Here is a 24,448-nt window from a genome sequence, read left to right as displayed (position 1 = left end):
AATGGCATGAATTCCACACTAATTTAGATAAAACAGGTATTCTTCAAATTAAGCTGGCCATCATACACAAATTCCTAAATTTCCTGATTATAATACATATAACCAGAAACTGGTTTATCTAAATAACAAACCTGAGGCTTTTCTGTCTCCACATCCATAAAGCAGAAGATATTTTTTACTTAAATAAGAAAAAATATTTTAAAGTCAGATTTACTAACATGATTCCTGTAATTTCACATTCTCAAAAAATGTGGTTAAGGTGTAAAAGTAAATTCTTTTTGTTCTAGGAATCTACAAATGGTTAAATCGCCAAAGTCTAAATTTGGGTTAAATTGTTTCCCTCAAATAGTTAGATTTACATTGTTGCACCCCAAAAAAGGGCTCTAAACAAAATAGCTTCAACTTATTTTGACCCGAAGCTGCTTTTTTTTTTTTTTTTTTTTTTTTTTAAAAAAAAAGCAGGGTTGACTACACAGCTACCAGGAAGAGAAAAGTAGGTCCTTTGCTGGCTCGGCTATATCTTCCAAGTAGGTATTATTTTAATTAAAGACTAATAGGTGTTTTTGTGATTCTATTCAAAACATACATACAGGGTGTTTTTCAGGAAGACACTGAGAAAGCAAGAAAAACAATTCAAAATGGGGAGGAAGAAGTCGAAAGTCAGGAAATAATGAAATAAAATTAAAGTTTCTCTGAGCCAAAATGGGTACTTTTAAAAAAAGTGTCTCTAACGGAGGAGGAGAATTCTCTTAATTGCCGCATGTGCCCCATTTTCCTTTCCTAAAGAGGCATCTTTAATGAGAATTTTTAGAGATTATGTTTTAGGAGTGCTGGGCCAGGAAGCAGTGGATGCTGGCCGCGCCAGACACGTTCACAGGAACGCAGTACCTAAGTCGCCGGGTCGATCCATTAGATTTCTGTGTCAAGTCTCTAAATGCGTTCCCGCAATTCCGAGCGTCCTCTCCCCGGCGCAGGGCTGAGGCGCCAGCCGTGGGCGTCCCTCCGAGGGGACCCGGCAGCCGGCACCAGCCACTCCCAGCCCGCTCCCCGGGGCACTGCGCCGTCGTCTCCCCAAACCTCTCCTCGGCCCGGCGCCCGCCCGCCGCTTCAGTTGCGGGATCGGGCTGGCTGGCGCCTCGGGAAGAAAAAGCCATCGAGTCTGGTTTTCCATCTGAAACTTGCAGCTCCCGCACCGCACAGGTCGCTGCGCCAGTTCCCGCGCCCCGGGCGCTCGCAGGCCCTTGAGGACGGCTGCGCCTAGGCCAGCGCTGCGGGGCTGGACGGTTTCTCAGAAACTTGCCTCCCTCGTCATCTGTCCTCTGGGCTAGGAAGCGAAAGCCCCCGGTCTTCTCCGCAAACAGACCCTCCCCATCGGTACCCCGCCAACTCCAGAGCGGCGGGGGCATGTGAGCGAAAGGGAGAACCTTTCGGAATTTGTGGACCCTCCAAGGTAGCAGCCCGCTCACACCCCCACTCCGAGCTCCAATGATCCGCAGCCCCGCGCATTTCGAAAGGTTCCCCGCTCGCCGGCGCGAAGGAGGGCCGCCGCGGCGCGCGAAAAGCCGAGCGCCACCGCCGCTCGCGGGGGGCGCTTCCTCCCTTCCACCCGGTTTGCGAAGTACCCCCGCCGTTACCCAGCTCGGAGGACTGGGGCTAGGCAGAACTAGGAAAATGCGGGTCCACGGGCGTGCCCGGGGGACGGAGGGTACCGCGGAAATCCACAGGAGCGGGGCGGGCGGCCTTTCGGCCACCGCGCGCCCACTGCCCCGGCCGCGCCGAGCGACCTTTCCCGGCGGCGTGGGACGCCGCCTTCGCCATTTCATCCTCATCATCGTTAGCGTCGACACTTGCTCTTCGTAAGGTTTTTTTAGATAGAAGAGGGTGTTTTAAGAGCTCGTCTAAGCTCTCCGGTCTGTTTTTCAGAGTATTCATTTAAAAAAATTGCCATCTCTTTCACCTGAGCCACACCCTACGCTCGCTCCCCTCCCTCCTGGCCAAATTGTAGGTAAAAATCCTGCAAGCGAAGCAGGGGTGGGGCGGGGTGCGGAAAGAAGACCTGCGGTCATGCTAAGAAGCCCCCTCCCGGGGAGGAGAACCTCGGGGGTCCTGGCTCGCGTGGGGCTGGGACGGGGTGGGGTCAGCCTCCCTCGGACCCGCCAGAACCGAAAGTGTCTTCACACGCAAGCTCAAGTCTCTGTGTGTGTCCCCACCCGCGAACCAGGACTGTCTTGCGTGGGGACAAAGCGTAGGCAGGAATCAGAGACTAAGATACAAAAAGAAATTGCCTTGGGTTGGGCGCTAAACATCGACGCGCCTCAAAAGGGACGTGAAGAAAAGGCAGGGGGAAGGCGCGCGGCCCGGCCCGGGGGATTGCATCACTGCGGCTCCCGCGCCAGAAAATGGGCCCCGAAGCGCGGCCACCATCATGGCGCTCGCGCCGGGCCGCGCTTCCCGCGCGCCTTCCCAGAGCGCTCGGGCCACGGCCACCGGGGCTCCAGACTGCGTCTCACAAACATTTCCTCTCGCTCGCTCGCCGCGCGCGCGCACCTATCCCCCCCCCACCCCTCCTTCCTTTTGTATGCGTGTGTGCGCGCGTGTGTGCGCGCGCCTCGGTGTGTGAGTGTGTGTGAGTGTGTGTGTGTGTGTGTGTGTGTGTGTGTGTGTGTGTGTGTGTGTGTGGACTGGGGAACTTGAAGATTGTTTTTTTCCTCTCTTTTTTTCTCTCCCGTGCTGGTGGTTGTAAACTTGATTGGCATTGGCTGCGCCCACTGACCCCTGCGCCGAGTCCACTGAAGATTTAAGGTGGATCCGAGATGCTACAGCTACATGCGTAGGCTCGCGCCTGAGTCGGTTTTGGAGGAAAAAAAAAAAAGCCCCGAACCCTGCGCCCGCCGCGTTTTTACGCATCCCCTGCGGTACAGCCCCGCGCGCCCCGCCCGCCGCCCGCTTCCTCCGCCCACCTCCCGCTTCTTCCCCATTGGCCGGCGAGTGAAGTTTGAATTTTTTTTGGATACTTGTTTTCTTGCGAAAAATACACTACCCAGATTGTGTGGCGAAACCCGCTTTGGCGGCGGGAGGTGCGGTGTTTAGCTGGTTTTGTGGAAACGGGAGGGAAGAGGATGGGAGGAGCTTCTGTCTCAAAATTTTCCCCAGGAGTGCGGTTGACAGTATATAGGCGGGCGGCGGAGCGTGGGGCAGCAGTCAACAGCCCTGAGAAGCTTCGGCGGGGATAGAGATGTAGTATAACACGTTAATGGATGTCCAGGGTGTGCCGTTTCGCCGGCTGCTGGCCAGAGGTACTAGGGAGGCGCTGGCAGGAGCCCTGGCGAGGATGCACCTTCCCCTGCCTTGGAAAGGTAGAATTGGGGAGGGTGGGAGCGTGACGGTGGCCTGAGAAAGAACACCTCACTACCGGGGCGGGGGGACGGGGCACAGAAATGCAAATACAAGCAAAAATGTATTGTTTCAGGAGCCACCCAATCAGAATTCACCCTAATTCAGGCAATAGGTGTCATTTTTACTGAATTTAAAACAGTTTTCTGTCTCTGATTTCCAAGAGTGTTTTTCAGTAAGGAAAAGGTTAAAACAAAATTGAGAGGGAATAAGCCTTTGAAAATGCCTTTGATTTCTGGATGTGAAAATTAGTTCTTTTATAATAAAGTAGTTTAAGATTTAGGATAACGTTATTTGCATTGCAGATTAAATACAATGTACTCTCCTTCATTTATTATAACCCAATTATGTCTTATTTTACGGTGAAAAAATTTAAGTATCAAATTATCGAAATTACTGAACTGGCAGATTAGTGAAGTTAGCATATATGCATAGTTTTTTTTTTTTTACTGTTAATTCTGTTGCAGTGTAGCTGACGATTTGAACCAGATGTCTAGCCCCACCCAGTCTAACAGTTCCTATCCGAACCTACCCGCCCATTTTTTAGTTCTTAACTCCCCCTGTACTTCCTAGCCCAAATAACCTAACTAAGCTTCTCAGACTACCATAACCCAACCTGTTTGTGCCTTAGCAAGGACTTTTTTGAGTTAAGATTGCCCCCCAAATAGACCGGCTCGCCTCAGGAAGCAGTGAGCTCATTATCCCTGGAAGTGTGAGCCAAGCACTAGTCTGGGTGACCCCTTGATTTGTAGAAAAGAGTCAAATATCAAGTTAATATTAGGACTCGAGATTTTTAAAGTTGTTCCAGACCCTTGAGATACTGTATTTACAACACCGGAGTTTCTGGACTTCTACTAAATTAAGCAATTTGCCTTGTTCATTTCCACTCTCTAGAGTCATACTGTCTAATATGGTAGTCAGAAACCATATGTGGCTGTTGAGCGCTTGAATATTGCTAGTCCAAATTGAGATGTGCTGTAATGTGACATAAATGCCGAGTTTCCAAGAGTTAGTATGAAAAATAATGTTGAATATCTCAATTTTTTATACTGATTACATGTTGAAAGAATACTTTTGATATATTAGGCTAAATAAAAATATTATTAAATTTAATTTCATCTCTTCCTTTTTATTGTGTGGTGATTGGACAATTTTAATTTACAGATGTAACTCACATTATATTTCTATTGAACATTGCTGTTCTAGACCAACACTCATGGTAACTTGAAGTCCCATCTTTGAGATTGGTGGCTGATGATACTAAATTGGTGGTAACTTCCAGCTGCCATCCTAACTCCTAAGTTAAATCAAGGCTCAAACTCGGCCTCTGGAACCTTTAAAAATAATTCTGCCAACACCTAACACCTACCATTTAATCTTGAACACTTGGTGGTGGGTTTGAGCCAGACTATGGAAACACTGTATAAATATGTCTGATTAAGTTAGACTCGATCTCAGCTTTCTACATTTTGTAAATAGAGTGATTGGGAAGTCCAATATATTAGGAATGACTCAAAAAAAATGTAGACCCCCAAAGCCTCCATAGGTGACCTTGCACAACCATTCTTCAGCAGCCAGGAAGGTGGTGGAGAAATGGGGCGGATTTCTCATTCTAAGATTGTGTCTCTAACAGAAGATGTCAATAAATGGAAACATATGTCATGTTCTTGAATAGAAATATTCAACATGACAAAGATGGCAGTCGATTTATACCTTTCAAATTAAATTTATTCCTTTACACTAAATTCTAGGAAGTTCTGATCATCCCATTTCGTCCATTATTCTATCAGTTTCAGCACGCAGGACCAAATTATTTTAATTACTATAAATTTAGAATATTTCTATTTCTGGTCGCACTAACCTTCCACACCCCACGAGTCCCTTTTTTCAGAATGTTCCTGGCTTCTTTTGCTTGCCTTTTTTCTCCATATGAATTTAAAATGAATTTGCCTAGTTGCAAATATAATTTCTATTGGCATTAAAAAATAATAATAACCAAGTGGTATCCTCATCTCATACTTATACTGGGATAAATTCCTGAAGGATTTAAGAGTGAAATTTAAAAAAAACAAAGCCATAGACATACCAGAAGAAACCTCAGAGGATCTTTAAAAATATAATCTCAGAGTGGGGAAGGTCTGACAGAAACATAGACTCCATAAAATAGAATATTGGTAGATTCGATGACATAAAAATAAAAGTGTTTTGTATGGCAAAACCTGCCATAGCAAAGTGGAAAGAATGACAGGAGGGTGAGAGCTGTACAACAATGTAAGTGTATCTAATACCACTGAATGCTACACTTAAAAATGGTTTAAATGGTAAATTTTACATTATGTGTAATTATAATAGTAAGTAACTACTGGGAAAAAAAATGTTTAAGTTCAACCATGTTCCTTCTAAGAGAATCTTGTACAGTGTTCTGGGTCGCATCCTTTGTGTGACAGACACTAGTACAGTGGTTTGACTTCAAGCTCTGGGATCAGACTGCTTGGGTTTGAGTCCCAGTTACCTAACTTAATTCCTGTAAGACTTTTTGCAAGTTACTTCATCTTTTAAAGTTTCTATTTCTGGCTATATAACGAGGATGCTTATAGTTCTCTGATAGGGTTATTAAAAATGATCCAGCTGGATAATGTATGTGAGTACTTGGCACAGTAACTGGTATATAATAAATAATAACCATTATCTATTTATGAACAGTATAATTAACAGAGACATTTAGTTCTTATTTTGGATTCTCAAGTAAGCACAACTAGAATGATAGTAACCTTGTAAATATGTTTTCTCATTTTTAAATACTGCTGTTATTATTACCCTTAAGAACAAATGATTTATATTGGATATTTAATAAACAATATGCTGCAAAAAAGGGTCAAAAGGGTAAATTTTATGATATGTATATTTTACCACATTCTTTTTTTAAAAGCTTAAAAATTAAGGCATTTGTTGAGTTTAGGGCAATCTGTAATTGTCTCAGAAAGGACCTGGTAGAGATTTGTTTGTGCTACTAAATCACTAACACACCGATACACAAAGACAGTGCAAACTAGGAAAAATGTTTGCAACTCATATATCAAAGGGCTAATTCCCCTGGTAAATAGTGTCTATAAATCAAAGAGAAAAAGCAAACAAACCAATAGAAAAATAAGCAAAAGCTATGAACACAGTTTTTAGAAAAGGAAATACAAAAGGCTTCTAAAATGTGAAAACATGTACATTTGCAGTTTGAAACTATCGGGATACAAATTATACACAGAATACATAAATTTATTACATAGAGTTACAATTGGTGCCAGTCAGATACAAAGGTGGCCATTATCCTTTATTGATAGTTTAACTTTTGCTTTTCTCTTTTGTATCCAAGGCCGAGTGATTTTTTTCCCCCGGCTTCATTGGTGACCAGAGAAGCAAGGAGTTTGCATGTGTGGAAGCCATGACCACCTTTCAAGTTCAGTGTAAAATTTCTCTCATCCAAACTGTCTTAATATTAAGCTTACTGGCATTATCTTATCCTTAGAAATCCCCTGGATCAGCCTCTTAAAGCAAGTACAATAACCTTTCTTGACACATCTCGTCCATTCCTGTTTTTAATGCCTGTATATCAGCCAATAATCTGATGCTCTCCAAAATCATTACTTTATTCTAGCTTTTCCTTCAAGCTCTCTATTCTCTTAATTTACTGTGTGATAAATATGAAATGTCAAATCAGTGAAGTGAGAGTATACGATGGAGTAAATGGTGTTAGGTTATAGCTAACCATGTGGGAAAATGTTAAATCCCTCCTACACCACACACACATACATATCATACATATTGTATTTTATATTTTGTACTGTGGCTTTGCCCTTTAATTTAGCAGTTCTACCAATTTACTTTTGGGAAATGATCAGATGTATAACTAAATATGCATTTACCAACAAGATCATTGTAAACTTATATATTAGACTTTAAGAAGAAACAATAAAGTAAACAATGAAGCAACATTCCCTTAGATGTAGGATTAAAGGATTGATAATTTAATTGAACCAACGGTAGTAGATCCAAGAATGATGCAGATGGCAGCCATTAAAATACTCCAGGTAGCTTTATCAATATAAATATGTTATATTATTATATTGATATATTATTATATATATTATATAATAATATGAAAAGTCTATCACATTAAATTAGGCACAGAACAATATTTATGATATGACTCCATTTATGTAAAAAAAAGAAAAATTTAATTCATAAATATATGCATAGAACAGGCCTGAAAGGTTACCCCTCATATTAATAGTTTTAATTTCTGAGCATAGAATTATGAAGAGACTTTCATTTTATTCATTTAAGTATTGTTTAATTTTTTAATAATGGATTTTAACAAGAATAAAACAGATATTTCAAATTTAAAAAATAATTATCCTTATAATTCTTGAACTCAGAATAAGTTTCTCTTTGTGTCTCACATATAGCCTCTCTTCTCAGACATAAGCGGAGAGCAAGTCATTTCTGTAATTCATTTCCCCTTCATTTTTTTGTCTGCAGTTTCAGATGTCATTCAATCCATATATGAATTATGAGGAGTGTGTGTGTTTAGGTACATGGTTTTGCTTCCAGGGCACATAAGCAAGGCATAAATATCACCCCATTAACTCAGGGATATCTTAACAAACCATGGAAAATTGAGCCTATTCCATCTTTTTGCCACATGGGATCCTGTTGGTAACATTATCCCAAACCTCACATTCCGTGATCTCTGGCATTTGGCACACCCCAGGATTCTGCCTGGAATTCAACAGCTCAACTCCTTGCTCTTAGTTTAGTTACTTAGGACATAGTGCTGGGAGATTGTTTTAAATTTCAAGTTAGCAGACCCTTCTTGAGCTGTCCACTCTCCATGGGACTGATGTGGCCAAATCTTAGAATCTCAGAATATGGGAAATCACTGCATCCAATCTTCATTTTATAGATGAGGAAATTCTAATACCTGATTTTCTGTGAAGTGGGGAAATTAAACAAGATGATTTATAGGTTCCTCTTGGCTTACAATTCTGTGATTCGTTTCCTAGTTAAGACCACGAGGTCCATCCCTGCGGATCAGGTTTTTTCCAGGGAAGCTAGATTCCTGATTTTTGGCTGCAAAGCACGCATTCACAGGGTAAGACGATAGTACAATAGTGTTGGCCGAAGAGTGAACATTTATTATCTTACTAGAAAATAACTTAGTGGTTGTTTAGTGGTACCAAACACTGCCTTATTGTTGTATGCACACTTGTGGAGCCCCTGCTAAGGGCCAGGCTCTGTGTCTTTAACTTGACAAACAGGAACTCTGCCCTCATGCAGCTCCAGGCTGTTGGATGGAGATGGACAAGGAATTCCAGCCGTAATCATTTAATGGTATTTAGGTGACTGTTCTGAAGGATTAGATCTCTGAAGGGACCAGCTTTATGCTCCTACAAAGGTGTCAAGCCGAGGGAGCAAGCAGGGGCTGAAATCCAGATTCTCCCTAGGCCAGCCTGTGTTCACCCAAAAGAAATGAGCCTTTTAAAAAAATCCATCACCCACACAGTGCCTTCTGCAGTTTGCTGAAAGCTCCCTGTGTTGTAGTGCCCCCCCACTCCCCCCCCCGCCCGTGCCCCCCCCTTAGAGTTTGAAACTAGAGGCCTGTCCTAGTGGTGGGGGCTAGTAAGTCCCTCCTAAGGAAATGACCTTCAAGCTGAGACCTGGAGGCTGAGCAGGAGTTAACCAGTTGATGACAGCAGGGAAAAAAGGGCAATCCGGGTGAAACACAGCCCAAGGCCCCAAGTCTGGCAAGGACTCTAGGGAAGTAAAAGAAGGTGCTTGTGGCGGGGATGCCGTGAATCCAGGGTAGTAGGAACGATGCTGTGATTGGAGTGGTGGGAAAGTCCAGATGGTGATGGGCCTTTTAAACCACCTTAGGAATTTTGGACTTCACTTCAAAAGCAATGGGAAGTCTTTGGATAATGGAAGAGAGCGACTTGAGCAGCTTCAATTAAACTCACTTATTTCCTCATTTGATCTTATTCTAGTCAAAACCCTTAGTCTTGTTTTGGGATCATTCCCATAGGTTGTAGGAAAGTTTAGGCTTGCACCTTTCTATTTCTTCACAAACACACTGTAAAAAATGTTTTAAAACTCTAGGTATATGATTTTTCAGTAAGCGAAGGGCTTATGAAGTCCTTGGATCATCCGAACAGTTATTGGTCACAACCGATATACTTCAGGTTTTGAAGGAGGACTCAAGCAAGCACCATGCTGGGTGTCTGTCTGCTGATGGGTGGGGCTGAACAAGCCAGTCTCACCACTTCTGCTCCTCCTCACCACTGGTTTTAGCTTACAACCTCTTTGCATTGTCATAATGAGCCGAACGCTTGTGTCATTTTAGGAGCGGCCCATGTTTTGCCCTTTGCCAGTACAGCTGATGTGAATCTTCTAAGCAAGTGAGCAGCTTAGGGATGAATACTGAATCATTTTCTTCAAAATAGCTCAGCATTTTAGTCTTCATTTTTACTGAGCAACTGGATTTATTGGTCACTAACCCTTTGGCCAAAGGATTAACTATTTATTTGGTTTTGGGAAGAGACTTCAGAAGAGGGATAGTAAAAATAAACAACCCACAGGGATTTTTTTAAAATTGAAGATCAGTAAAAGCACGACCTCTGCTGGCTACAGTGGTATAACGACCTAGAGTTGGTCTGTGACCCAACCAGAAGCTAGCTGTCCTTTAAGTTTTTACAGGTGTTAGCAAATTGATTGCTCACTGTTCATTTCCTCTCCTATCAGCTCATATTCTTTAGAGCTAATCTAAGTGAACTATAATTCCCAAGCCTAATGACAGTTGTTTCTGTCTTTAGGAAATGTCTTAGTTTTTCATATTTCTCAAAAATTGTAACTCTAAACTATTAGCCTCAACCCAAATAAGACCTGAAATAACTCCTGCATTTTATTTTCTTTGTTTCTTTTCTCTCTTCTGCCCTTCACCTCCCCTCCACCAGTAAAAGCAAATAAAACAAATCTTCACTCACAAGAGAGTACTGCTGATAGAAAGTAAGGAAGGAATTTAGCACTTATCTCTAGCATCTCCTCAAATGAATACCCAGGCTTGGGGCCCAGGGTTAGGGGTCATATACCTGAGAAGAGCTGTGAATTATATTAATCTTAATGATTTGTACAGCCATGGGGACGTGAGAGCACAATAGTGGAGTGAGAGTCGGTTGAGAATGCTTGAGAATGTAGAGCGTGGTTAGATAGGAAGAGAAAGGGGAAGGTCTCCTTGTGACCTTATGTTTGCCAACAGTGATGATAATGAGTGTCTACCATGTGCCAGGACCTGGGCCAAGTCCTTTACATGCCTTTCTTCTGCTTCTTGCTTTGCCTCTCACTTCACAATCTTAAGAACATCTTTGGAAAAAAGTGAACGTATGGTAGGAACTTAGAACAAGGCCTGCATAAAAATAATAGTTATGTGCGTGTTCACCATTTTACGATATTTTTTACTCTGGAGTATGCCGCAACTCCTACATGTGAGAAGAGGCCTTCCCCAGGCTTGCTACAGTTAAGTCCTAAACTTCTAAAATACCAGTCCTGGCCCTCGGGAGCAGAGCAGCAGAGAAGCCACTTTGGTTTGGCACATTGTTTCTGCACAACAGCTTCAATGTCCTGCCTTCCTTTGTCTAACTGACTCTTATTTCTTAAATGTTCATTCTCATATTTGCAACAACCTCTTCCAGACTGGCTAAAGCTTGAGCTATTAGTATCAAGCGATGATCTTTTTAATACTATTAAGAAACTTGAAATCATCAACACCTCCTTTAAGAAAATAGGCCCAGAGAAGTTAGTGGCCCCAGGTTACCCACCTAGGGGGCAGCTGAGGCAGGACTGGAACCTGGAGCTCCCGGATTTTTGATGTAGCACCTTCCGTATGACATGCATACTTCCTTTGGTCTGCATTGTGCAATAGATGGTTTTTACTTGTACTTTCTGCCCTTCTTGGGTTGCTGTCACCCCCCTTTTCTAAGCCCTCTATCCCTTCCTGCTGTGCACAGGTAACCTGGGCCCATTAGTGCAGCCACCAGGCAGCTTCTCTGACCAGCCCAAGCAGCTTTCCATCCCTCTCCTAAACGTATTTATTCTGTCTGGGCCTTGTTAGGGCACTATTGACTCACCATTTTACTAAAAGATGTTCATAGACATCTATCCTCTGAAATGACTATTGATCTTGGCATTTCTGTGCTGTTTAATTGTGTTGAGTATTTTTGTGTATGCTTCAAGTTTGTATATGCCTTATACTTACTTGAACTCTCCCCATTCCCTCAGCATAATATAGTGCCTTTCTACTAGGAATAGTTTCTTAACCCAACAGAATAAATCTCTAACTCTGGGAATTCCTGGCTCTATGGCAAGCTGATTATATAGATATTTCAAAGAGGATGTCCTTTAAAAGTTTCAAATTATATCCTATAGTTTCTAATATGGCACTGTGGGTATATTATTCAAATTTACTAAAGTTTTGTGGATGATAAATCACCCTACTTCAGTAAGGCCACAGAATTAATTCATTCATGGATCCAGCAGTTATTTAAGGAGTGCTCATGAAGTATGCTGGACTGTGTTGGGCCTTAAAGGCATTTGCAAAGAAGTTTGACATCTGCCTGTCTGTCCCCTTCTGGCTCCCTAGAAGGTAGATAAGATGGATGCAACTTGAGGAGACATCCTTTGTTCCTAAGGATAGAGTGTGCATTGTGGAGCCGAAAGATACAGGAACTATAGGCGATGCCACACCAGCTCTGCATTGCTTATCTCCAGAATTCTTTTACAGAAAAGAAAAATAAACTTTTATCTTTCTCAAGCCACTATTATTTCTGGGCTCTGTTACTAGCTGCCAAATGCAAATCTTAACTGATATAGAAGTCCTTGAGGATTTTTGAGCAAGGCAGGGATTCTGTCTGATTGGTAGCTTTGCAAGAGACAGATTTAAGGAGGGAGGTGTTCCGGGGCATACAAAGAGATAAAGTTGGCTTGGCAGGTGGGGACAGATAGTGTGAGGAGACTTTGAGTGAGAAGAATATACATCTTGCACAGGGTCATCGATTTCGGATTTTTTTCCCAGGACACTTCTGCTAAACTCCTATTATACAGTGGTTATTTAACTATGTAGTTATCAAGTAATTTGCATTTTACTATTGTCAAGTGACATGAAAGCTAGGTAGTTTGAGAAAATGAATACTCATTGTGTCTTAAAAAGAAGCAGGCAAAAGCTGAAAGAGAAGAGTATCAGTATTACAGGAAAGTGAAGTCGTTATGTGTTCTGAACTCTTGCAGACATTTTCAAGGAGAGGAATTTTTGTTACATGTGATTGTCTAATCAAGATACATTTGAAATGTATCTTTTATTGGATAGCAACTGTAAATAATATTTTAAAAATATGTCTTGGAGTAACTTGAAGGGTAAAAATTTCTAAAAGGGGGGAAAATCTATTTTATTAGCTTATACTAAGCTTTATGTAATCACATTAAGTAATAGCTGTCTCTTCATGAGGTAGGGCAGGCAATTTCACACCTCTTAGAAGACATTTAATTATTTACATGTGTTATAAAACATGATAATATCACTATAATATAGCACAGCTTTCCTCTGAACTAGATGTGCTAACTCAATATCTCAATCTCTCTGCGTCCTTAAGAATGGGTTGGCATTTCCAAAGTTCCTTCCATGCTTGTCTCAAACAGGTCGTTCGAAGCCTTAACATGGCTACAAATTTCACGATCCCTTAAAACAGTGGCCTTCGGCCTTTCTTCCCCCTGCACATGGAAGGGCAAATGTGCCGAGTATTACCTGAAAAATTCTTACTCACTAATTAGATCTCCCCTCTCTTCCCCTTGTTTGGAAAAAATACACTAAAATGTAAGCAACTGAACATTAGGCCATAACCTGGCCTATCTGTTGCAAGCTTCCACACCTTTTCTACCAACTCCATTTTAATAGTCACATGTAATTGTCCCCAATTATAGTGGGAAGAAATATTTTTTAAAACATGATTCCAAATACAGGTTTTTAAAAAATTACACCTCCCTGAAGTGTCAAGGTGTCAAGGTTGCATTTTCCAACAGTCTGCATGGGGGAGGGGGGGCGGGTACTCACTAGTCTGATAAGCAGTTCTCTTTCTACAGTTAAACAATAACGATAGCCAACATTTATGGAGCACTCACTCACAATGTATACTAAGTTACTTATCTTCATTATTTCTTTTAATCCTGATACAAATTCTGAGAAGTTGCTATATCGATGAGGAAACAGCCTTGGAACTATTGCTGAAGGTCACAGTAAGCCATGGAACAAGGGCTCAGATTTAGGTCTTGCTGACTGACTCCCAGCCTGGGTTTAGAGCCTGTCCTGTTATTCTTGTAAATAATCTCAATGAGAACAAGGCCAGCTGGCTCAGTTTGACACTTGATCCCTAATCATTCTCTTTTGCTTTCTGCCAAATTGGAAGACAGTATAGTGATTAAATATTTCTGGTCAGCAATACCTTGCCGTTTATGGAAAAGTGATACCCCGAATCTTTAATAATTGTTTCATTAAGGACAAAAACAAAGCCCCTGGGAAACTTTGACAGGAGTACGGGAAAATCTCTCTATTGTGCACCTTCGTCCCCTCAGGGAAGATGGAAAGAACAGTACCACTTTCGAATTTGCTTTGGGAAGGAGACAAACAGTAGACGCTATCTGTGATTAAGAGATATTTTTTTGTGTGTGGCAAACTACAGCTAACATTTTAAGGTTAGGAAACCCCTTCTGAAGAGATGAAGGCCATTTTATGGTAAGAGAAACTTGGAAGGCCCGAGGACTGAGTTCTTAAAAATATGAGCTTGCTTCTGAACTTCTTTTTATGTGTTTTAGCTCCAAGTAGATTCAAGTGTTTCTCAAAACCCACCTTCATGCACAGTAGGTGAGAAGGCCTGCTCGAAAGCTTTATATTTACTAAATTTGTTTGTGTTGGTTTTCTACCTTCTATATCACTTGCTTGGGATGGGGGACCCAGCTTACTTTGGGGAAGGTATAGGTTGATAAAAGCCAAATGATGTTTGCCAATTTGTTTATTTAGTGAGGGGTCTCATTTAAAAGGTCATTTCTTTTGTGCGATTAAAGAGCTCCCAGGGAAGTTTTCTCTTTTATCTGTTTTTCAGTTCCTATTTTGGAGGCAATTCTGTAAAGAACATTTGGGCTCTAGGCCTTCTTTTCAGCCATCATTTAGACCCCGGAAAGGCAAGTTGCTTTTCTGGTGGAAATATACCCATAGCTGGGAGTGAGTGGGAAGATGGTGGATCTGATTAGTTGAAATCAAAGGCAGCCTTCCTCAGTGAGACATCTCCAATGTCTCCATCGGCTGAGCCATAACAAACTTGTAGGTTGGGTTATTATTTTTGTGTAGGATGCAACCCTAGCCTCTCTAAACTGTGAGGGAAATGAATACCCTCCTAACAGGTTGTCATAATCAACTGAAATAATGTATCCGAAAGTGCTTTGTAAATATATTATTATAATATATGAAAATGGTGGGTAAAGGAAGTGCTACAAAATGTCAGCTATTAATAATAGAAGTGCAAGTCAATGTTACACCTAGTTGGAAGAGGCTGATTTTACACATATGTGGCAACTTTTCAAAACATGTTCTTTTCCTACCTGTTCACTGATATTCTTCAGCATCCATTCCCCTTAATCCCTGTTCTCTGTTAATTTTCATAATATATTCATATAAACACATTTTTCCATCCAGTTTTAGCAGCTGGAGCATTGTATTTTTTCCCCTTGGTTGTTCTGTTCTGTGCAAAGTGAACCCTGACTACACATTATTCTTTACTTCAGGAACACTGAGAACAATTCAAATCCAAGGGCATGTGGTAACACTACTTAATAATCTGATGTAACATGGCCCATGCTGACAATAATAGGTTTGTTTTCTTCAGGGCTGGTGTATTTGACCTGTTTCCTACGGCTTGTGCCTCATTCCTAAGCACACTTTATCTTAATTAATCAAATGAGAATCAGGACATGTAGGTATGGCCTAGTGCTTGGCATAATCTGTGGCACAATTCTCTGTTCATCTGGCCGAGTCATTAAGATAGCTACAGTAACTGTGGCTCTCGTTATACCTGGTGTGAGGAAGGATTACATAATATAGCTTTGAGGATGCACATTTACACAAAGTTCAGGCAAATATCTATCTGGGATGAAGTTCTGAGTCTGTCGGTTTTCTATTTTCCTTCCCTCCTTCCTTCCAGTAAATATGTATTGAGCTCTTACTGTATGCTAAGTATTAGGCATGAAAAATATTCTTGCCCTCAAGGAGCTCAGAAGTGTGTATGCATGTTCATGTGAATGCATGTGTTTGTGTGTGTGTCAGAGTGAGAGAGAGAGAGAGAGAGAGAGAGAGAGAGAGAGAGAGAGAGGGAAGGAGAGAGAGAGAGAGAGAGAGAGAGGGAGAGAGAGAGAGAGAGAGAGATATCAAAGTACAACGAGTTATCAACAATAAAATGTTTGAACAACCTTCACGAGAGAGTGTGAAAGACAGCTCTGGGAAGGCTTTGCTGAGAAGAAGTGATTTTTAAGTATTGAAGGATAAATAGGAATTCACCCCGCTGAAAACCAACAAACAAAAATGCAGAAGGTGGATCATCCTAACTGAACAGAATCAGTTAAGGCACTGGGGTATGAGGTACGATATATGGTCCGGCATTACTACTGCCTGGATGCATATTCACAGAATTAAACATTTTGCGGATATGCTCCTGAGTTTTCTCTATGGCTGTGGTAATCACCTGCTAAAATCTGCTCTTTGTAGGCCAAAATTAATTTTGTTTTACCTCACAGTGTGGAATGTTGGAGGCTCAGTAGAACTCTCATGAGTCAATTCTCCGTCTGGAGACAGACAAGAGTGAAACTCTGAACCCTTGAAATCACTGCTAGATGCCAACTGCCACTAAATGGGAAATATGCAGAGAACATACTCCAGGTGACATCACTTTATATCATTTGAATTTTCTGTTCTGGTAAATAATGCTGGATTTCAAGAGTCACACCAACTCCTTTTACTTAGATTAGGGTCGAGCCCAAGTGGTTTTCTGTGTTTCTTTTCCCCTGTATTTCGAGCTATTTCCTACTAACTGCCTAGAATAGAGCCCCACCCATAAATGAAAGCAGCCCCTGGACCATCTTACTGTGGGTTTGAAAGGATACACAAATGGGACGTGCAAAAAGTAAGAGGTCTAAGATGGGAAAAGCCAAGATGGAGTAAGTAACGTTGAAAGAACAGAGGCGTCTCATGGCTCTCAGGTTATTGTCTTACCATAGTGTCACTGTTGCACTTGAATACTGGTTAGGAGCAGTCTCTGGAATCATGGTCTTAGCACAAACTCAATGGTGGATTGCAGGTGACTTGAGGACTCCCCAAGGCCATTGCTGAGCTTTCTCTAGAACTGCACTGTATTCTAAGATGCTTTCACTCCGTCTTCTTTCCTTCCTTCCTTCTTTCCTTCCTTCCTTCCTTCCTTCCTTCCTTCCTTCCTTCCTTCCTTCTTTCCTTCCTTCTCTCTCTTTCACTCAGGGTCAGACCTGCATTTCTCAACCTTCCTTTGCTCCTCTTCATTTCTGTATAGACATTTTATCTAATAAATTTCTTGCATGTTCAATTTCATCTTGGTGGCTGCTTTTTGGAGGACTTAGAATAATTTTTATTATTCGAAGGATGGAAAAGGCAAAAGAATGTTGTTTTCAGTTCTAAGCTCTTTAATATGAAAATTCAAAAGTAAGAAAATCTATTACTTTGATAAAAAGAAAAATTTAAAAAGAAAAGAAAGGGAACAAAAAATGTATCAAGTAAATAAGAGAAAGCTGTTAAACAATATTAAAGTTAGGTAAAGATAATAGGGAATGAGATACAAGAAATTACAAGTTTAACATACATAATTGAAGAAGCATGACACCTGGCTGTGGAGGGTGGGGGTGGTGATGGTGGTAGGGAGAATAATAAAAATACAAATATATGTGATGTCACACTGCCTCCTAAGGTCTATTCAGTGGGAGTAGCCTCACTTGTCCCTGGGTGGATTCGTCTTGGGCTTCCCCTTTAGCTTACTAGCTCACTCTTTTATAATAAAAATCTTCTTTCACAGTATTGATTCAATAATTAAAATTGTTCAGGTTGATGTTAACCAAAATTCAATCTTCATTCAGGAGAAAAACTTCTCCTTACCTGTCAGCAGAGACAAGAACCATCCTATGGCTTCTTAAGTTCTAGACAGAACTGGTGTTCTGTCACTTCTGCTTTGTTCTGTTTGCCAAAGCAAGCCACATGGCCAAATCCAAAGTTAAAGTTCAAGAAAATGTACTTACTCCTGAGTGAGAAAAAGTGCAAAGTTAAATGGTAAAGGGTGTTGATAGAGGGAGGGGCAAAAATCAGGGCCAGTAATTCAATCTGCCATAGTAACAAAGGGAGAAGGTCTAATTAGCTATGCTTGCCTCATGTGTCCATCCCTTGACCATTCCTTGGGGGCAGGGTGGAGACATGGTAGTATGATTGACAACTACAATAGGACCATGTGCTTAAAGTGAGTAAGAGCTGTGCCCCGGTAAGAAGAAGAAACAGATCCTGGAAGAAAGGAGGAGTGCTGGAGAAACAAAACGAGCAAGGTTCACCTCCACGCCCGCCATTCCTGTCTGGCCAGTCCCTGTAATTGCTCTTTCACATAGGTGCTGCTAACATCTTATTTTTATAATTGAGAAAATTGAGGTTAAAAGAGATTATAGAACTTGCTGAGAATGACACATCTTGAGTAATGGAGGTTTTTAAAATTAAATAATAGATTTATCTTTTCAATAAAGCTACAGTAATCAAGAAAGTGGTATTTATAAAGACAAGACACAAAGATCAATGGTACAGAATACAGAGTCCAGAAATAGATCTATTAATCCATTTTTGACGAAAGTGCAAAAGCATTTCAATGTAGGAAGGATAGTCTGTTCAATAAATGGTGTTGGAACAAATAACCATATACAAAACAAGAACAAAACAAAAAGAAAGAGAACCTCAACTTATATCTTTTATCTTATGCAAAAATCACCTCAAAATAGATGGTAGACACAAATGCAAAACTTTAACACTTCTAGAAGAAAACATAGGATAAAAATCTTTGTGATCTTGGATGAGGTAAAGAGTTCTTCAAGATAACAATGAAAGCATGATCCATGAAAGAAAAAAATTGATGTTAGACTTCATCAAAATTATAAAATTTTGCATTTGTGTGAAAGACACTGTTAAGCGCATGAAAAGATAAGCCACAGACTAGGAGAAATATTTTCAAATCACATATCTGACAAAGGACTTATATGCAAAATATATAAGAACTTTCAAAACTTACCAATAAGAAAACAAACAACCCAATTAAAAATAGGCAAAAGATTTTAAACAAATACTTCATGAAAGAAGATATATGGATGGCAAATAAGCACATGAAAATCTACTCATCATTACTAATTAAAGAATTGTGAATTAAAACTACAATGAGATAATATCAGATACCTATTAGAATGGCTTAAAATCCACACCAAACCAAAGCAAACCTAACCAAAACAACACAAAACTGACAATATGAAATGCTAGGAACTGGAACACTCTTACATTGATTGTAGCAAAGCAAAATGGTACAGCCACTTTTAAAGAGAGTTTGGCAGTTTCTTATAAAGATAAACACACACCAGATGACTCAGTAATCCTAGATATTTACCCAAGAGAACTGAAAACTTAGTTCACACAAAAAGCTGTATATGAATGTTCATTGCCACTTTATTCATAATCACCAAAAACTGGAAACCCAAATATCCATCAATAATTGAATGGATAAACTGTGGTACATCCATGCAATGGAATACTACTCAGCAATAAAAAGGGAAGAGCTCCTGATACACAAAACATGGGGAGATCTCAAGTACATTTTGCTCAGTGAAGGAAGCCAGATCTAAAAGACTACAGACCATATGATTCCATTTATATGCCATTCTCAGAAAGGCAAAAGTAAAGGGATGGAGACAAGATCAATGGTTGCCAGGGTCTTTGGGTGAGGAGATGTGTTGGTTCCATAGAGACAACACTAGGGCATTACTTGGCTGATGTAACTATTGTATACTGATGGCGCTGGTGGCATCATACTGCTGCTCCACTTTCTAATCAAAGGAAGAGTAAAGATGCACATATTTTTTCAGTCTAGGGAGCTAATAGTGAAAAATCTTAACCGACTTTCTGACTAAATTGAAATAATCATATCTACAAGTTGAATTTTCTGCAAGGGATTTTTGACAGAGCAGCAGTCGGAAATTTCAGTCACTGACCAGTTTAGGTGCCTCGAAAATTCCATCATAGACAAGATGTGGCACGCAGGATAATGGCTCCCCAAAGATGGCTACACCCTAATCGCTGGAACCTGTGAATGTGTTACCTTAAGTGACAAAAGAGTCTTTACAGATGTAATTAGTGTTAAGAACCTTGAGATGGGAGGAATAGTTCATATTATCCAGGTGGGCCCAGTCTGATCAAATGGATCCTTAAAAGCAAAAACAGAACTTTTCCAGCTGTGGCCAGAGGGAGACATGACCATGGAGGAATGATCCCTCTTTCTCCCCAATCCCTGCTTTGTTTTTCTCCATAGTATTTATTATCATCGGATAGGCAGAATACTGGCTTCCCAAAGGGGCACACATTCTAATCCTTAGAACCTGTGGATATGTTATATTACATGGCAGAGGAGCGTTAAGGTTGCAGATGTAATCAAGTTTGCTCATTTGCTGACCTTCAAACAGGGAGATTATTTTGCATTATCTCAATGGACCTCATGTGATCACAGCGGTCCTGAAAAGTAGAGAAGGAAGGCAGAATAGGTCAGAGTGAAGAGATGAGAGGACTTAACCTGCTCGTGTTAGCTGTGAAGGTGGAGGAAGGGGCCATAAGCCAAGGAAAGAAGATGGCCTGCAGAAGCTGGAAAGGGCCGGGGAAAAGATTCTCCCCTGGAGCCTTGAGAAAGGAATGCAGTCCTGCCAACTCCTTGATGTCGTCAGCCCAGTCAGACCCATGTTGGACTTCCAGCCCACAGTACTGTAGGAAACTAAGTTTGTATTGTTTCAGGCCATGAAATTTGTGGCAATTTGTCACAGCAGCTGTAGAAAACTAATCCATAAGAAAGATGTATTATTCTTAAGTGTGAGGGGAAAACAGTAGGAGTAGGGAACTGCTCGCTTTCCTGGGTCCCTAACCCTGGACACCAGGCAGGTGATCGGTTAGTCTGCTTTCAGAATCAGTCTCATTGCCACGGGGATCAGCTCTGATCCTTGTGGTAAACTCGTGGGGGTGTTTGTTGAGTATATATTCACTGAAAATTAAACTGCACTCCTATTGCCCATGCCCAGTGTTCCTACAAACCCTTTCCCAGCTCCTGGTCTCCTCTTGCACAGGTGATCTGGCTTCATTTAAACCCAGTTTTAGGTAGCGTCTGCCCCTGCCTCAAGATCCATGTTCCCGACCTGCTTTTCCTTTACCAGATGTCACTCTAAACTTGTGCTTCTCTAGATCCCGTCCTTGCTTCATCCTGACATGGCTTTTTCCTTCCTCTCCCTTCTTGCCTGCTTGGGATTTTGTTTTATGCCCGTGTGACAGAGGGAAAATGTGTTAAAATGATGTACTGGCAATACCTCCTTTCTTTTCTACAGGGAAGAATGAACGCTTTGTGTAGTCAGCTCACTAGAGGGCCTTTGTTGAATTAAGCAGGGTATTGGCAGTGAGAATTAAAATGCCAAGAGGGGACCAAATTGCTCTACCCACCACAGAATGAGGGCGATACTCGGAAGAAATTTTTGTGAGAAGACTGAAGTGAAAGGAAAGTAAAGATGGGTGAGCTATGAGCTGCAGAACCTTTAAAGAAAGAGAAAATGCAAAGAATATTTAAAAGGAAGGTTTCCTATATAATGTGTAATATAATACTCCATTTGCCTCCCTTTGTGGATTTGTGGGAGATGGGGTGCATTAACTGCTGAGGTTGGCCTCAAGGGGAGAACCAGATGACCCCCACCCAGGTAGTTTCAGGTGGTAAGAATGAGGGAAAGGAGAGGGAAGAATGCAAAGCGGGCTTTCCAAGAGCATGCCTTTCAGCAGGTTTGCTCAGTACTCAGGATTTCTTCAGAAAAGTTTCAGGAAGAAGCTACACTTCAAAATAATCCGAGAAAAAAAGAAAAGGGCATTTATCTGCCTTCTCCCTGCTGTCTCCTGTCCCTTGGCCAGGGTTCACCCTCTACAGAGCTAAACCGAACTCCCAGGTGGTGTCATCTCGCTACTCTTTGACTGCTCATATTAACTTCACACTTTGTGGTGTGGCCATTTCAGTCAAGTCTGGAAGTGGGGAGTGGCTCACCCGGGTGGGGCAGTGACAAAAAGAAGGAACAGAACGGGCAACAGGAAGCGTCTGAGAAGGGCTGGAAACATTTGCCTCTGTGGCTGAGAAACACTGTTGTTATTTAAATCTTGTTCCAAATTTTGAGTCATGTTTTTTAAGTGCATGGCTAAAACAAGTATGAAATTAAGTGTTTTTTTTTTTTTTTAAAAAAATAAAGACCTATGGAAAACTGTTTAAAAGAGTAGGAAATCATTCCCTAATGTTAATTGTTAATGCCTGAGAAACCTTATCTTCAGACCTCTAGATTATAACCATAGCACCGCAGTCTCACGGGGTAGCAGCTACCACCTTGGTTTTACAAAAATCAAGTTATTTCATTACCCAAGTAATACCTACATATATTTTACTTGAAACAAACACACACTGACCTTTCAGGTGAAGGGAGTTACATTCATGTAATACCTGCTTTTTCTCTCCCCGTCCTTAACTCTACCCTGAACTGAGGAGGGCATGATTTAATTGGCGAATTTGGGGAAAATAAAGTGAGCATGCTCAGCTCATTCCTGTCCCCTTTCTTCTTTGGAATCTAGCCAGTTTGAGGACTGCTCTGGGGGCAGGCTGACTCTCTCAGCCCCAACAAGGCAAGTCAACTTTGGACCAGACTCGTTGCATTTTATTCTGCAGCTTAGTGTTGGAAAATTCTTCTGACTCATATTAAACTGCATCCTGCAATCCGGCTTTATCAGGAATTCATTTAATTATTTGGCTTTCTTCTGTTCCATTATCTTATTTCTTAATTTGTTTGGACTCAGCAAAGGAGGAAGGGTGCTTTTTATCGGGTGCCCCTTCAATGTTTCAACACTCAATGCATTTGGCCAGAAAATTAATATGTTAGAAATAAGGAGCACAATTAGGGAGAAGCAGATGAATACACATGGAGTGATTGAGGTTTCTGGAGTGGCAGGAATTGGCCTTGGCCTTGGAGTCTTGTTCTTTAGTGTGTGCACAGAACATTTCAATCTTGGGAATTTGTGTAGGCTTATATTGAACCAGGTAGGTTTTTTTGGTGGTGCAGTTGGCGCGTAACAGCCATAGTCTGGGGAAAAAGACCTTGGAAAAGCCACTCAGAGGCTGTTAAGAGGGCCTTGGCATAGGCACAGGGGCCATGAGAGGGCTTTAGCAGGGACCAGCAGGCTGAAGAGGACTTAATAAGCTGTTAGAGCTGAGGCAAAGATTCAATTATAGGGAGAAAGAAATAGTCTTTTCATATACCATCCTTTTAGATATTAAAGGAGTGGAAAAATATTTGCTGTTTTTAAACCGTGGGGCAGCTGGGTTCTCTTTGAACCACAGAGCATTAGTGAGAGAGTAATTTTCAGTGTGCTAATCCTAGGTGTAGGTGGGTATTGTAAACAAACAGTCCTAATTTTAATTCCTCTTTTAAGTTATTTTGAACTTACTTCAAGGGTAAATGAGGGCAGGGTGGATGGACGAAGTTTGTATTCATGTGGCTCAAGGATCATTCCCTCTGCTTGTCCTGCTAGAAACTGGTTATTTAAATATGATGGAGAAATCCTCCCCAGGTGATGGTTTTCTTAGGCCTAAGAAATTCCACAGAAAATGGCAGTGGAAAAAAGCCACCGCAGCTCAGGAGTAATAGCTCCCAGTTATTGTGGGAGCTCTGTTACTAGACAGGGTGCACCTTCATCACAGCACCGCAGTGTGGGCACCACAAGTTCAACGGGGACATGGGAATGGAGAGGTTTTGAGCATCTGAGTGGGAAAGAACAGCCTCTCAAATAAGGTCTGATGACTGAGGATGTTGCCATTGCACGTTTCTAAATTTTGCAGGAAAGTAACACTCCCTCAAATGCTTGGCCTGAGAGAGGAGATAGTACTCAGAGGTAGAGCTTCCTGGAAATGGTAAATACAAGGTGCCATAGTGCAGGAATTAACCTGTAGCTAGCTTTCTCCTAACTGGGTTTTAATTCACAGGTCACAGATTCTGGACTCTTCATATCGGTCAACTGGCATCTTTGTGAAACTGTGGTCTCTAAAATAGCCTTTGGCCACCCAAAGTACTGTTCGCAACCCAAAGTACTAATTCTGAGTATGCATTTTGGTTGGAATATCTGCTAGGAATTGGCTTGTTTTCTAAATATGATGGGTGTAGAGCTAGTGCTAGGATCATTTTGCATGTTCTACTAAAACTATAGACTCCTGAGCAAAAAAAAAAAAAAAGTATGTTACAGACTTGCTGGTATTATTATTTTCTAACTTGGAACTCCTACGGAACCTGCCCCCATTCCATGAACTACAGCTTAAGCTGCGGTTGCTGAAAGATCTCAGACTCTCCCCAGGCATGGAAATCCCCTCCAGCTGAGATAAAGCAGAATAAGAAGTTGGGGAAGATGAATTTTGGCCTTTAGTTTCTTTGAATTCTAACCCGCAAAAACAAGATAATTTTATTTTGAACTTTACTTTCTTTGAACTGTAATATCTCATGATTTTGATTTCCTTTCTTGGACATTAATTTCTGCCTAGATATTCGATAAAGGAAAGAGGTTTATGTTTAAAAAATTTTTTTGAATATTATTAGCATTTTGTTATTG

The 24,448-nt window shown here is 41.3% G+C and overlaps 1 protein-coding gene across 3 annotated transcripts in view; it reads left to right on the top strand.

Annotated features, from left to right (window-relative positions):
- The first annotated feature begins 2,995 nt into the window (after positions 1–2,995).
- APOLD1 (apolipoprotein L domain containing 1) overlaps positions 2,996–24,448 on the top strand; it is a 42,170-nt gene continuing 20,717 nt past the window's right edge. Inside the window, exons 1-2 of one of the 3 annotated variants that reach the window (XR_001598323.2) lie at positions 2,996–6,844; positions 8,451–12,254. Coding sequence is in view for 2 of the 3 variants with exons in the window: in XM_016156379.2 (XP_016011865.1) it covers positions 6,830–6,844 (15 nt within the window). In the remaining variant the exon portion in view is untranslated. Of the gene's footprint in view, positions 6,845–8,450; positions 12,255–24,448 lie in introns of those variants that run through there. The other 2 variants (XM_016156379.2, XM_016156380.2) reach the window with 2 other exon arrangements.

Source organism: Rousettus aegyptiacus, unplaced genomic scaffold, assembly GCF_014176215.1.
Source record: "Rousettus aegyptiacus isolate mRouAeg1 unplaced genomic scaffold, mRouAeg1.p scaffold_m13_p_2, whole genome shotgun sequence".
Classification (NCBI taxonomy): Eukaryota; Metazoa; Chordata; class Mammalia; order Chiroptera; family Pteropodidae; genus Rousettus; species Rousettus aegyptiacus.
The sequence above is the reverse complement of the archived record's forward strand: the minus strand, read 5'-3'. Positions and strand labels throughout refer to the sequence as shown.